The 11,179-nt window shown below is 46.7% G+C and overlaps 1 protein-coding gene across 1 annotated transcript; it reads right to left on the bottom strand.

The window, feature by feature from the left end:
• Positions 1-2,391: 2,391 nt before the first annotated feature.
• Positions 2,392-11,177, bottom strand: EIF4A3 (eukaryotic translation initiation factor 4A3). The gene is made up of 12 exons (XM_075088492.1): positions 10,905-11,177; positions 10,632-10,704; positions 9,267-9,333; positions 8,178-8,240; positions 7,583-7,715; positions 6,416-6,496; positions 5,846-5,987; positions 4,333-4,471; positions 3,718-3,833; positions 3,044-3,151; positions 2,830-2,957; positions 2,392-2,589 (listed from the first exon to the last, which is right to left on the bottom strand). The coding sequence occupies exons 1-12, from the start codon at positions 11,074-11,076 to the stop codon at positions 2,573-2,575; spliced, it is 1,239 nt and encodes a 412-aa protein (XP_074944593.1). The 5' UTR covers positions 11,077-11,177; the 3' UTR covers positions 2,392-2,572.
• Between the last annotated feature and the right edge of the window lie 2 nt (positions 11,178-11,179).

Below are 11,179 nucleotides of genomic sequence, written 5' to 3' on the forward strand. Positions count from 1 at the left end.
TCCCCTCATGCTTGTCTTGAAGAGGTGACATCTGTCTAGCTCATATCCCCTCCCTGTGTAGGAACACTTTCGGGTATTCTAAAGCTCGCTTCTTGACTTGTGGAGTTGCTTGTCAGCTTCTGCCCTCCAACAACTGTATCATTCTGAAATCCTGTTACCAGCTCTCTTTTCACTCTTAACTAAATCAGTATCAACTAAGGCATTTTTGGGTGTGTGGAGTGTAAAGGCAGCTAAATAATTAACTGCTGTAGTTTCAGCTGGAAATGACTGTGTGCAATAGCTGGGTTTTTTGCATTCCTAAATGGTAACAATTTCCATCGACATTTGAGCTTCATCAGTCTCCCCTCTCTTGAGTGAGGGAAATCATCTGTCTAGGACTAAAGCAATTGCACTGTGACTTTTGTACCATAAAGAACTGGGAAGCGGTGGGTACCTGCCCTCTGCAGATGAGGGCTCAGCTCCAGGTGAATAATGCTTAAGATGAGGTAGGAATGTTGCATTTTACGATATCTTCTCTCAAACTGTACAGATTAAATACTGTTATTTAAACAATCTAATGCTTTTGTGATGAATCTCTTTTCTTTCTTAGTCAAACTATTAGAGTCACACAGGGGGCTTTGAGGGTCATGCTTGCCTTTGCTCCTTGCATTCTCCAGGGAAGGTACAAGTCAGATTTGAGGCTGCACTGTACCTGCCTTCCCCTGCAGTGACGGTGGGTGCAGAACTGTCCAGGATGTGGACAGTGAAGCTGCAAGGCTTTATCCAGATTCTGCCCTTCTAGTAGAGGACTGAAACAGGTCGTATAGGGGGAAGAGTTCCTTAACAGTTGCAGAATTAATGCAAACCACCCCTGACTTTGTGGGAGGGACCAAAGGTAGGAAAAGGGAGGGGCCAAGGTGATTTCTGTGAGGAGCATATGCGGGAAATAGATGGTTAAGGGGATAAAAGGGGCTGGCCATGTGGCAACAGGTTGCTGGTCAGTGTTCTTGCCTGGCCACATCTGTTTTCACCATTCCGTATCTTAGGAGAGGGGACTCCATTCTTTGTGTGTCTAAGTGCTGCCAGCTGGGGTGGGACTTTGGGTCACAGGGACTGGATGTTTGGAGTGCCAGTAAACTGGAGACTGGGAGCAAGCAGAAAGCAAGTGCCACCAACTGCAGAGTGGGGTTTTGCATGGATGTATGAATACCAAGCCAGGTTTATCCAGCAAGTAGGACAAGGGAGCCAGGTATTGAAGAAGCCCCAAGTCTGGGCTGGATGAGGGTGTTGGTGCTGTTTGTGCTAGTGCTGAATGCTGATCTGTAACAGGCAATGTGAGTGCATGCTGTGCATGTACCTACCAGCAGTGCTGGCTCGGCTGTGCTGCTGGCTGCTCACGGGGGCATGAAGCTGTAGCACCCTCACCTCTACAGAGAACCCCTTACAATTAGTATTCTCAGTAATATAAGGTTAGTATTCATCAACTTCTGCCTAGGTGCTGTTAAGAACATCAGGATCATGCACAGAGTGGGTACAAGGGAAGAGAGGAACCTCACCAGTGGAATACATGGGGGCATAAAGGAGAGATGCTACCCAGGGCCACTCTGTGACTTACTCAGGAAAGGTGCTCTGAGAGCTGTTCCAGTTCTGTGCAAACTGGCAGTGTACTAAGGCCTTCCTTCCCCTGCCTTCTCTGAGCAAGCAAAACTCCATTTAACAGCATGGTGTAGAGCACAGAGTAAAACACGGTAATTTACCCCATGCCAGCAGTATGGCTCTGGCCAACTCTTGCCTCAAAAAGGCTACTGCAGAGCTAGGTAGGAAAGCTACATGGAAGATACTACAGCTGGCAAAAAGTACAGAAAAATGCTACAGGGAGATAGACTGGTAGAGATGGCTGGGAAGATACAACAAGTTACAGCATCAGAAAAGGGTGGAGGAGGTGACAAGATAAAACATACTTGCTCTTTTTGTTACTTCAGGAAATGCTGATTAAATGTATTTCTCCAGGTGGCACTCACCCTCCCCAGTGCCTGCTCAAGTCCCTGGGTTCCTTGGGAGGGGGAATACACAGCCAGATCAACAAGCAATGTGATTTCTGGCTCCAGAAAGGCATAAACAACAGGAACTTTCTCTTTTGGCTATCTTGTAACTCTACTTTCTTAGAGCAGGCTAGGGCCAGGCCACAGATTTTTCCTGCGGAGGGCTGATCCTCAGAGTCAAGGAAACTAAAAAAGTACATCAGCTAGCATGGCACAGCGATAATGATCGGGTGGAGAACAGGAAGCCTTGTATTTTATGAACCTAGATATACTAAGTGTCAAATGGTTTTTCTTTTGTGCTAGCCAGTTATGGCAGTATCTCAAAACTCCCTGCCTGTTACTATCTTAGGTTAAAGTGATTAAGCACAGGTTATGGTAAAAACTGCCTTTTTTTTTTTATTGAAAAACATGGGTGGGAGTAAAGACATTATTTACACAAGTTCCCAAGTGCAGAATATAGGATCAGCAATATGATAAAAGGATGCAGGTCCAAACAGAATTATGGAGGCTACCAAATAGTACGAGTACAACTCCCTCGTAAACCTGGACCTTCAGATAAGATCAGCAACTGAAATGAGAGAAAATGAGAGAATATAAGTATGCACTGAGTGTGCGAAGAGCCACAGCCCAGCAGTACCGCACACCTACTGCTGTGCCCAGGGTCTTCCCCAAATGAAGCAAAGGTGGGTTGGGCTTGGGAACGAGGCACATGGCTAAACAAAGTACCCAGCATTTCTTTTTCAGATGCAGCATGCCAGCTCCCAACTGGAGGAGGGCAGCAACCTTGCTGGGGCTGCCCTGCACTCACCGTTCATGGGCATCTCATCTATCTGGGTGGAGTAGTACTGCTCGATGTCTCGCAGGATGCGGATGTCATCATTCTTCACAAAGTTGATGGCTACACCTTTTCGGCCGTATCTGCCTGACCGGCCAATTCTGTGGAGGCAGAGGGAAAGAGAGAATGGAGCTACCTTGGGGAAGGGTAATACGGCCCCACTCTGCCATGTGAAGGCCGAGCTTACCTGTGTATGTAGAGTTCTCTGTTGTTGGGTAAGTCGTAGTTGATGATCAGGGACACCTGAGGCACATCCAGGCCTCTAGCCCAAACATCTGTTGAAATAAGGACTCGGCTGCGAAGAAAAGGGCACAGTTATGGCTGTTCCACCCCACTGAAGTGAGTGCGAGAGCGGAGAAGTTGTAGTTTCCAGCACAGCGCATCCCCCACTCTTCTGCACTCCTCCCTCCCCACAGCACACCGGAAGCATCCACACTTTTGCTGCAAGGAAAGCTGTTCCATGCAGCATCACCTAACTTCAGTGACGCAGGTAGTACCAAGGCAGCTTTGATCTTTCAGAAAGAATTTGACGCTCCTAAGAGTTTAAAACAGAGGACAGAGCCCAAACCTTTTTTTCCTTGACTTATTTTAAAGGCAGCAATTCCTAACCTCTTCAGCAAAATAAAACAGACTAATTCTATGCCTGCAAGTACAAGCATCCCTCCTTGGAACGTGGCAATCTCCCAGCCCTGAGACACCACAGGGGGATAGATGGGAATCAGAGCTCTTCCTAATTTGAGCTGAACAAGGCTTTCAGAGAGGATAGGCTTTATGGGTTTCTGAGGCCTGTTCCCTTCAGACCCTAGATGAAATTCTGCCCTGATGTAGCAATGCTCTAAGCAACACTATTTAAGCATTTACCTTGCACCAGATCTGAACTCTTTCATGATGGACTCTCTCTCCTTCTGTGGCATGTCCCCATGCATGGATGAAACTGTGAAGTTGGCTTCTCTCATCTTCTCTGTGAGCCAGTCTACCTGTGGGTACAGCCAAGCAGCTGGGATTAATGCTCAGCGCTCAGGGCAGCCAAATGCGCTAGTCGTGCTTGGAGAATGTTTGCAGACATGTGCTGCTAAGGACTGATAGACACTTTAACAAGCATTCTGGAGCTAAAGGAAGTAAATAATCCTTACAAAGCATCGGCTATAAGACAGAGGGCTTCACAAGCCCTGAAAGGAAAGGAATTAAGGGCTTTTATTCAGAAAGTGTGGTTTTGTTTCAGGGATTATAAGCAATTAGGAGAATAAGCACATTCTTACCTAATCAGTTCTGCTTCTCTAAAAAGGCAACTGTATCAGGTCTGCCTATAGCCAGTTGCTTAAGCCAGACACATGTTGAAGACAAATGTTTAACCTCTGTTCTTACTAAACTACTCCCAAACTGGGAAACAACCAGATCTCTTAACTGGGTTTGTCCTAGCACCCTCCTCTGAGTCACCCTCTGGAAGTTACCATGCCCATCTGATTGCTGCTGTACCTTTCTCTTGGTGTTACAGAAGATGACAGCCTGGGTGATGGTGAGTGTGTCATAGAGGTCGCACAAGGTGTCAAACTTCCATTCTTCCCTCTCCACAGCCACGAAAAACTGCTTGATTCCTTCAAGGGTCAACTCATCACTGTAAGGAAGAACAGTGTCCTGGTTTTGGCTGGGATAAAGTTAATTTTCTTCACAGTAGCTAGTACGGGGCTTCGTTTTGGGTTTGTGCTCAAAACAGTGGTGATAATGTGGAGATGTTTTAGTTGTTGCTAAGTAGTGCTTTCACTAGTCAAGGACTTTTACAGCTTCCCATGCTCTGCCAGGTGCACAAGAAGGTGGGAAGGGACACAGCCGGGACAGCTGACCCCAACTGAACAAAGGGATGTCCCACACCATATGACATCATGCTCAAGCATATAAAGCTGGGGGAAGAGGAAGGAAGGGGAGGACGATCGGAGTGATGGTGTTTGTCTTCCCAAGTAACCATTACGCGTGATGGAGCCCTGCTTTCCTGGAGATGCCTGAACATCTGCCTGCCGATGGGAAGTACTGAATGAATTCCCTGTTTTGCTTTGCTTGCACATGTAGCTTTTGCTTTACCTGTTAAACCGTATTCATCTCAACCCATGAGTTTCCTCACTTCTTCTCTTTTGATTCTCTCCCCCATCCCACCGCGGGGCAGTGAGCGAGCGGCTGCGTGGGGCTTAGTTGCTGGCTGGGGTTAAACCATGACAAACAGCTATACCACGCCACAAGCAGGTGAACACATACAACGCAGTTAGAAGGGCTGGGTGTGCTTCAGGGGAGATCACACCTCTACAGTGTGGGTTGCTGGGTCTATACATGAGTCTAAGTTTTTCTAGAAAGTCCCTGGAGAAGTCTGCTCCAAGAATGGCCTCCAACATGACCCACGCAACAGAGACCAGAACTCCCAGGGCACCCCCTCTGCTCTAGACAAGACAGCTTCAAAGGGAAACATTTCTGTTCTCATCATTTTTGCATTCAAGCTTCTTTACAAGAGGGACTGAAACAAGGTAAATGTGTAAGACATGAGGCAACAGGGAGGCTCCTCCTGTCAGGCTGCCTATACTCTTGACTCCTGCTGAGTTCCTGGTGGTGTCACAGGCCCTTGGGCACAGATATAAGCTACACTTCCAAGGGCATTCACGATCAGTCAGCTGAAGGCTTTTTTGATTTGCTACATAATAGCAAATTAGTAGAGGAGGCCTACAAAAATCCTCTGGATGAGCACAGGAATTGGGAGAAGAGACTGCTGTATATGGGGAAGGTGAGGGGGTGGGGGGCAGTCATGCTGAGCAGCAGCAAACAGAACTGTACAAGGATAAAGTCAGAGACATGAATCAGGACGTGAGGATGTCTGCAAATACCCAAACTGCAATGGCAAGAAGGAATGTGAGAGAGATTCTGCACATTTAAATCAGTTACTACTGTGAACTGCGCAGGGCTGGACCAACTCAAAGAGCTCCTGTTCTTTCCAAGGAAACTCACTCACCGTTTCACCAAGATGCGAATGGGGTCTGTCATGAATTTGTTGGTCATCTCCAGAATTTCATGAGGCAAAGTGGCACTGATCAGAACCACCTGTGTAGCTGGAGGCAAGTATCTGTACACATCATAGATCTGCTCCTTAAAACCTGAAAAGCAAATCAAGTAGCATAGAACAGTTAGCACTTCTTTCTCCCAAATATCCTGCTCTTTCACAATTTGATCTAGAATTGGGCCTATGCTATGACATGAACATTAGTGAGTGAATCAGTAACTCAAAGCCAGTGTCACATACTGCTCATCTCTTCCTCATTTTCTCAAACCCACTACAATGTGACCGTGGTAAACTGTGAAGTATGAAAGGCAGTGCTCCACAATTTGTAACTATTGAAAAGGACAGTACAACTAAATCAGAGAAGACATACTCAGTAGTTTAACCCATCACAGCCTACAACTAACTGTAATAGTCTAACTTGGACAAAACCAATTGTTTCTAGAAGTGGGACCACCAGCTGGGACGCCCTGGAATCTCAAAGAGGTGAGAAGAAAGGAAGTAAAAGGGAGACAAGTACTTCACCTTTATTGAGCATTTCATCTGCTTCATCCAAAACCAGCATTTTGATGGCACGAGTCCTTAAACTTCGACGACGAATCATATCTGTAAGATTTCACTTTGTAAGACAAAAAGGCTCTGAAAGCAAGCAAGCCTACACTGCTCCCAGCTGCTGTCAGGGCATTTTGGTGGAGGCGGGATAGGCACTTCCCCTGTTGCCAGAGACTGGTGTTTGGTGACGGAAGGCACACCCAAGGGCCACAGTGTGCCCACAGCACCCTGCAACCTAGGGGGATGCCTCTGCAGCCCAGCTAAGGGAGCACCGACTGCAGGGAAGCACTGAGAGTCCAAGCTGTGGGATGCTATTTGCTAACTGTACAGGACAGGTGGCCCAGTCTCCCACAGTAACTGCAGCTGGATGCGAGAAATGCAAAATGATACATGAACTTTTCGTCAACAGACTGGGCAGATGCACATCCTGTTTGAAAGAGCACACGGCTTTGTGTAATCCCTTAATACTGTGATAGAAAAGTATTTGCTATTAGCATGCTGTTCGAAGCCAGCCCAGTTCAGCAGCTGCTAATTTTTTTTGCTTGTGGAGCTCTATGTTCTCCCAGTGATAGGTGCTTGTGTAAGAAAGTGCTGCCTGTTGCTCAGAGATCCAGAAGATGTGAGCTTGAAGGCTAACACTATCACTGTGGTAACTACCATGAACAGTAAATATAAAAATCTTCATGCAATGAAACCAGAAAGCACCAGCTGCCAGTGCACCTGATTTAACAAAGACAGACCGATGGCCAGTACACAGAAAATGTGGACCTAACTTTGTCATTCAGACAGACCCAGCTCCTATCTCCTCCAAGATTATGAAGCATTTCCTGGAAGCATAATATTTTCTGCTTTAAAAATACTCTTTGTTCCCATGCCAACATATAGAGACACACTTCAACAATGAAAAGCAAAATACAAACAAGAGAAAATCCAAATACTGTGCTTGTTGGTTTCTTTCACCTTTTCCAGCTGTTACTATGGTAAGTTGTTACCTTGTAATACTTCACATAAGTGTGTCACAATAAATGTCATTTTCATGCTATTTCAAATCTAAGCGCACAAAAAATGAAGGATGCAGCCTTCCCATGGCTCAACTCAGGTCTGAACCCGGAGGTGATGTAGCCTCCCACATCTCCTTACCAAACACACGGCCTGGAGTGCCAGCAACGACGTGCTGCCCATAATCCAGTTTTCGTATATCTTCACCCACATTGGTCCCTCCAATGCACGCGTGACACTGGACATTCATGTAGTCCCCCAGAGCAAGAAGACCCTGTGTTGATCCAAAGGAATGGCTTAATTAACTGAGCTCTCATGAAGTTTGTAATTGTGAAGAGATGCAGGTCTGCACAGCAATACAGTTTTTTTTTTAAAGAGGTGTATCCACAGGCAGTTAGATGGATTCTTTTTTTAATGTCTGTTAACCAAAGCTCCTCAAGAGCAGGCTTTCAGACACTGGGAACTCAGTTCCCCAGGGATCACAACTGCTTTAAAACTGCTGTCCTTAAAACTTTAGTTAGGAATGTATAAAACCTTAGTCTGCTAGCCAATGTGGTCATGTGAGGAAGGACGGACATAATGCAGATGAGCAAAACAGTCTTTTATCAGAATTTCTTATTCCATTCAGAAAAAGAAAGAAAAAGCAGAAGCTGTGCTTTAATCTCTTCTGAGAACACCTGACAATCAGCCCCAGACCTTGTGAGTGCTTTACAGATCGCTATTTAAATGCTCCTACCTTCTGAATCTGGACAGCCAGCTCCCGAGTTGGTGCCAAGATCAACGCCTGGGTCTCGCGAACCTGATTAAAACAGGTGATCACATGGCAATTAATCACAGGGTAGATATCATCTGAGCATAACAGAGATTATGGATCCCGCAGTACTCTGAAATGTCACATCTGAAGGATTAATCATAGAATTTTGTGCTAAAACCTAGTGTTTGCAGGGGTCAGTACACATAGAAAGATGCTCTCACACAGAGCATTTACACAGTAATAGCCTCTTAATTAAGTTACTTTTGACAAGACAGCACTTGAGCGCTTCTTTGGTAACTCATTTTTCATTCCAACCTAATTTCTGAAAACAATTTTCCAAGTGCGTACTTTTCTTACAGAAGAATAGAAACAAATTTAAATCACTTCAATTTCATATGTTCATTTCAGATAAAAACCTTACATTGCAGCAGGATTATAAGATAATGTAATTCTAAGTGTCACGTTTGAAAAACGTTACGAGCACTTTACAGAAATGAAGCACAAAGATGACCTTTTAATTTCAAACATGCAACATTTATTTTTTATGCAGTGGCAGGTGAACAACAATCCAAGCTTTATTTAAAAGGGTACTGGCCCACAGAAATCATAATTTTATTCAACAGCATCTACACATTGGAGCTATACTTAATAAACAACAGGATGGACATCATCCTGACCAGAACAAAAGCAAACATTTGTCAGTAAAAATCTAGGTTTGATTCTGTGCAATGTGTGCCAACGTACAGACAGGTTGCTGATGCTATTAGGACTGTTTGAGGACAATTCTGCCTGCTGAGAGATTAATTTAGCCCTCTAATAAGTATGTGAAAGAGATCAGCTATTAAAGCCAACTTTATAATTACAAGACTTTATCTGAACTTGTTTAACAGTTAAATTTTAACAGTAGAGTCTGGTGAAATTACCAGTCAGAAATTTGTCTGAAATTCACTGCTCATAATTAAAAGATTTCAATGTAAAGCCTCATTTCTTAACTCTAAAAACAAAGGCTTTTATGATGAAGACTCTACCAATTTAGTTAAAAAAGACTTTTAGCATGTGCTATGAAATTACCTGTATATCCAGGCACTGCAGAACAGAGATGGAGAACGTTGCTGTCTTCCCTGTTCCTGACTGTGACCTGAGAAACAGATGTTTGGTGAATACTCTGGATGTCTGGAGGAACAACATCCACAATTTCAATACATTCCATCCCTCTGCTCTTTGCTGCTCCTTCATTGCAAAGAAGTCAATGTTGCCAACAGTGTATCTGACAAAGTTTTGTTACGACTGCGTGATCTGCAAACAAGCAGCTATGAGAACTGCGATATCAGGGACAGAGCACTCCGCTGCACAGTCCCCAGCTGTGGCACGTTTACTCCCTGTCAGACCAGCATTTTAACCTCATGCAATTTTTTGTGCATAATTATTTTTCTTTTAAAGTAAATAGTATATAAGCCAATACAATTTGGAAGGCTAGCAATTCCTACTAGTGGCCTAGAAAGGATGTTTTTCAGTAGGGTACATATCCTTCTTTGTCTCTAGAGACATAACGATTTTTTTCTGCTTACTTTTTCCCTTGATTGAGACTGTACTTGTCTCTATACTTCTCTGGCTTTGCTGGGAAACATTCCCAAGAGTCTCAGAGCCCTATTCATTGAGGACAGGTAATACCTTAGCTGAATCTTTATTACAGTGACATACCTATTGATATTGGAGTACTGTGTCAGTTCTGCGTCCCCCACTTCAAGAAGGACAGGGAACTGCTTGAGCAAGTCCAGCAGAGAGCTACAAAGATGATCAGGGGACTGCAGCATCTCTCATACGAGGAAAGGCTGAGAGACCTGGGTTTGTTCAGCGTGGAGAAGACTGAGTGGGGATCTTATCAATGCTTATAAATATCTGAAGGGCGGGTGTCAAGAGAATGGGGCCAGACTCTTTCAAGTGGTGCCCAATGACAGGTCAAGGGGCAACGGGCACAATTAGAACGCAGGAAGTTCTGGCTAAATGTGAGAAAAAACTTCTTTCCTGTGAGGGTGAGAGAGCAGTGGAACAGGCTGCCCAGAGAGGTTGTGGATTCTCCTTCCCTGAGGAGATTCAAAACCCACCTGGACACGTTTCTATGCCCCCTGCTCTAGGTGTCCCTGCTCAAGCAGGGGGTTTGGACAAGATGATCTCCAGAGGTCCCTTCCAACCCCTACCATTCTGTGATTAACAACTGCTAGGATCAGGGTCAGTGCAAGTTGGCCGATTCCATCTCGTATCACTCGAGATGTGATTTCCCTAATCCTGCCAAGCATCACCGAGGACCACGGGTGACAGACCTCGCTTCCAACACACACCCACACGCACCCCCCTCCCCGGTCCCGCAGCCCCCCTTCGGGGCCCACGCCCCTCCCACCGCGAGCAGGACGCCCCCCCGCCGACAGCCCCACTTACTGGGCGATCACGTCTCTCCCCTTGATGATCTGCTTGATGGCTCTCTGCTGGATGGCCGAAGGCTTCTCAAAACCTGCGGGGACGGCCGCGGCCGTCAGCGGCGGCGACGCAGCCCCAGGCGAGCACGGCGGGCGGCTGCCGCACCGCGCAGGCGCGCCGCCCCACATCCGGGCGCCGCCACCGACGGCTCCCCCCCCCGCCCGCCGACACCCCCTCCCTCTCCCCTCCCCTCCCCTTCATCCTTCCCCCCGCCGCCGCCTCGCCGCCGCGCACCGTAGGCGTAGATGCCGCGTAGCAGGTCCTCTCGCAGCCCCATGGTGTCGAAGGTGGGCGTCACGTCCACCTCCTCGCTCGTCTCAAACTCCACCTTCGTCATGTCCTCCTCCTTCATCAGCCGCTTCCGCGCCGAGCCGGTCGTCCCACCAGAGCCCCCCGACCCCGACATGACTAAAATCTCCCGCCGCCCGGCCCTCACACACCGGCAATGGCGCCGCCGCCGCCGCGCACCGAGACGCCGCTCGGCTGCGCATGCGCGGGACGATGAGAGC

Source organism: Phalacrocorax aristotelis, chromosome 3 (assembly GCF_949628215.1).
Source record: "Phalacrocorax aristotelis chromosome 3, bGulAri2.1, whole genome shotgun sequence".
Taxonomy (NCBI): domain Eukaryota; kingdom Metazoa; phylum Chordata; class Aves; order Suliformes; family Phalacrocoracidae; genus Phalacrocorax; species Phalacrocorax aristotelis.

Excerpts from the sequence above, each read along its gene's own strand:
- EIF4A3 (XM_075088492.1), bottom strand. The coding sequence starts at position 11,076 with ATGTCGGGGTCGGGGGGCTCTGGTGGGACGACCGGCTCGGCGCGGAAG. Across the intron at positions 7,716-8,177 it reads TGGCTGTCCAGATTCAGAAG|GGTCTTCTTGCTCTGGGGGA; the intron begins GTAGGAGCATTT and ends GGATCAACACAG. Across the intron at positions 3,834-4,332 it reads TCTGTAACACCAAGAGAAAG|GTAGACTGGCTCACAGAGAA; the intron begins GTACAGCAGCAA and ends CTGTACCCACAG.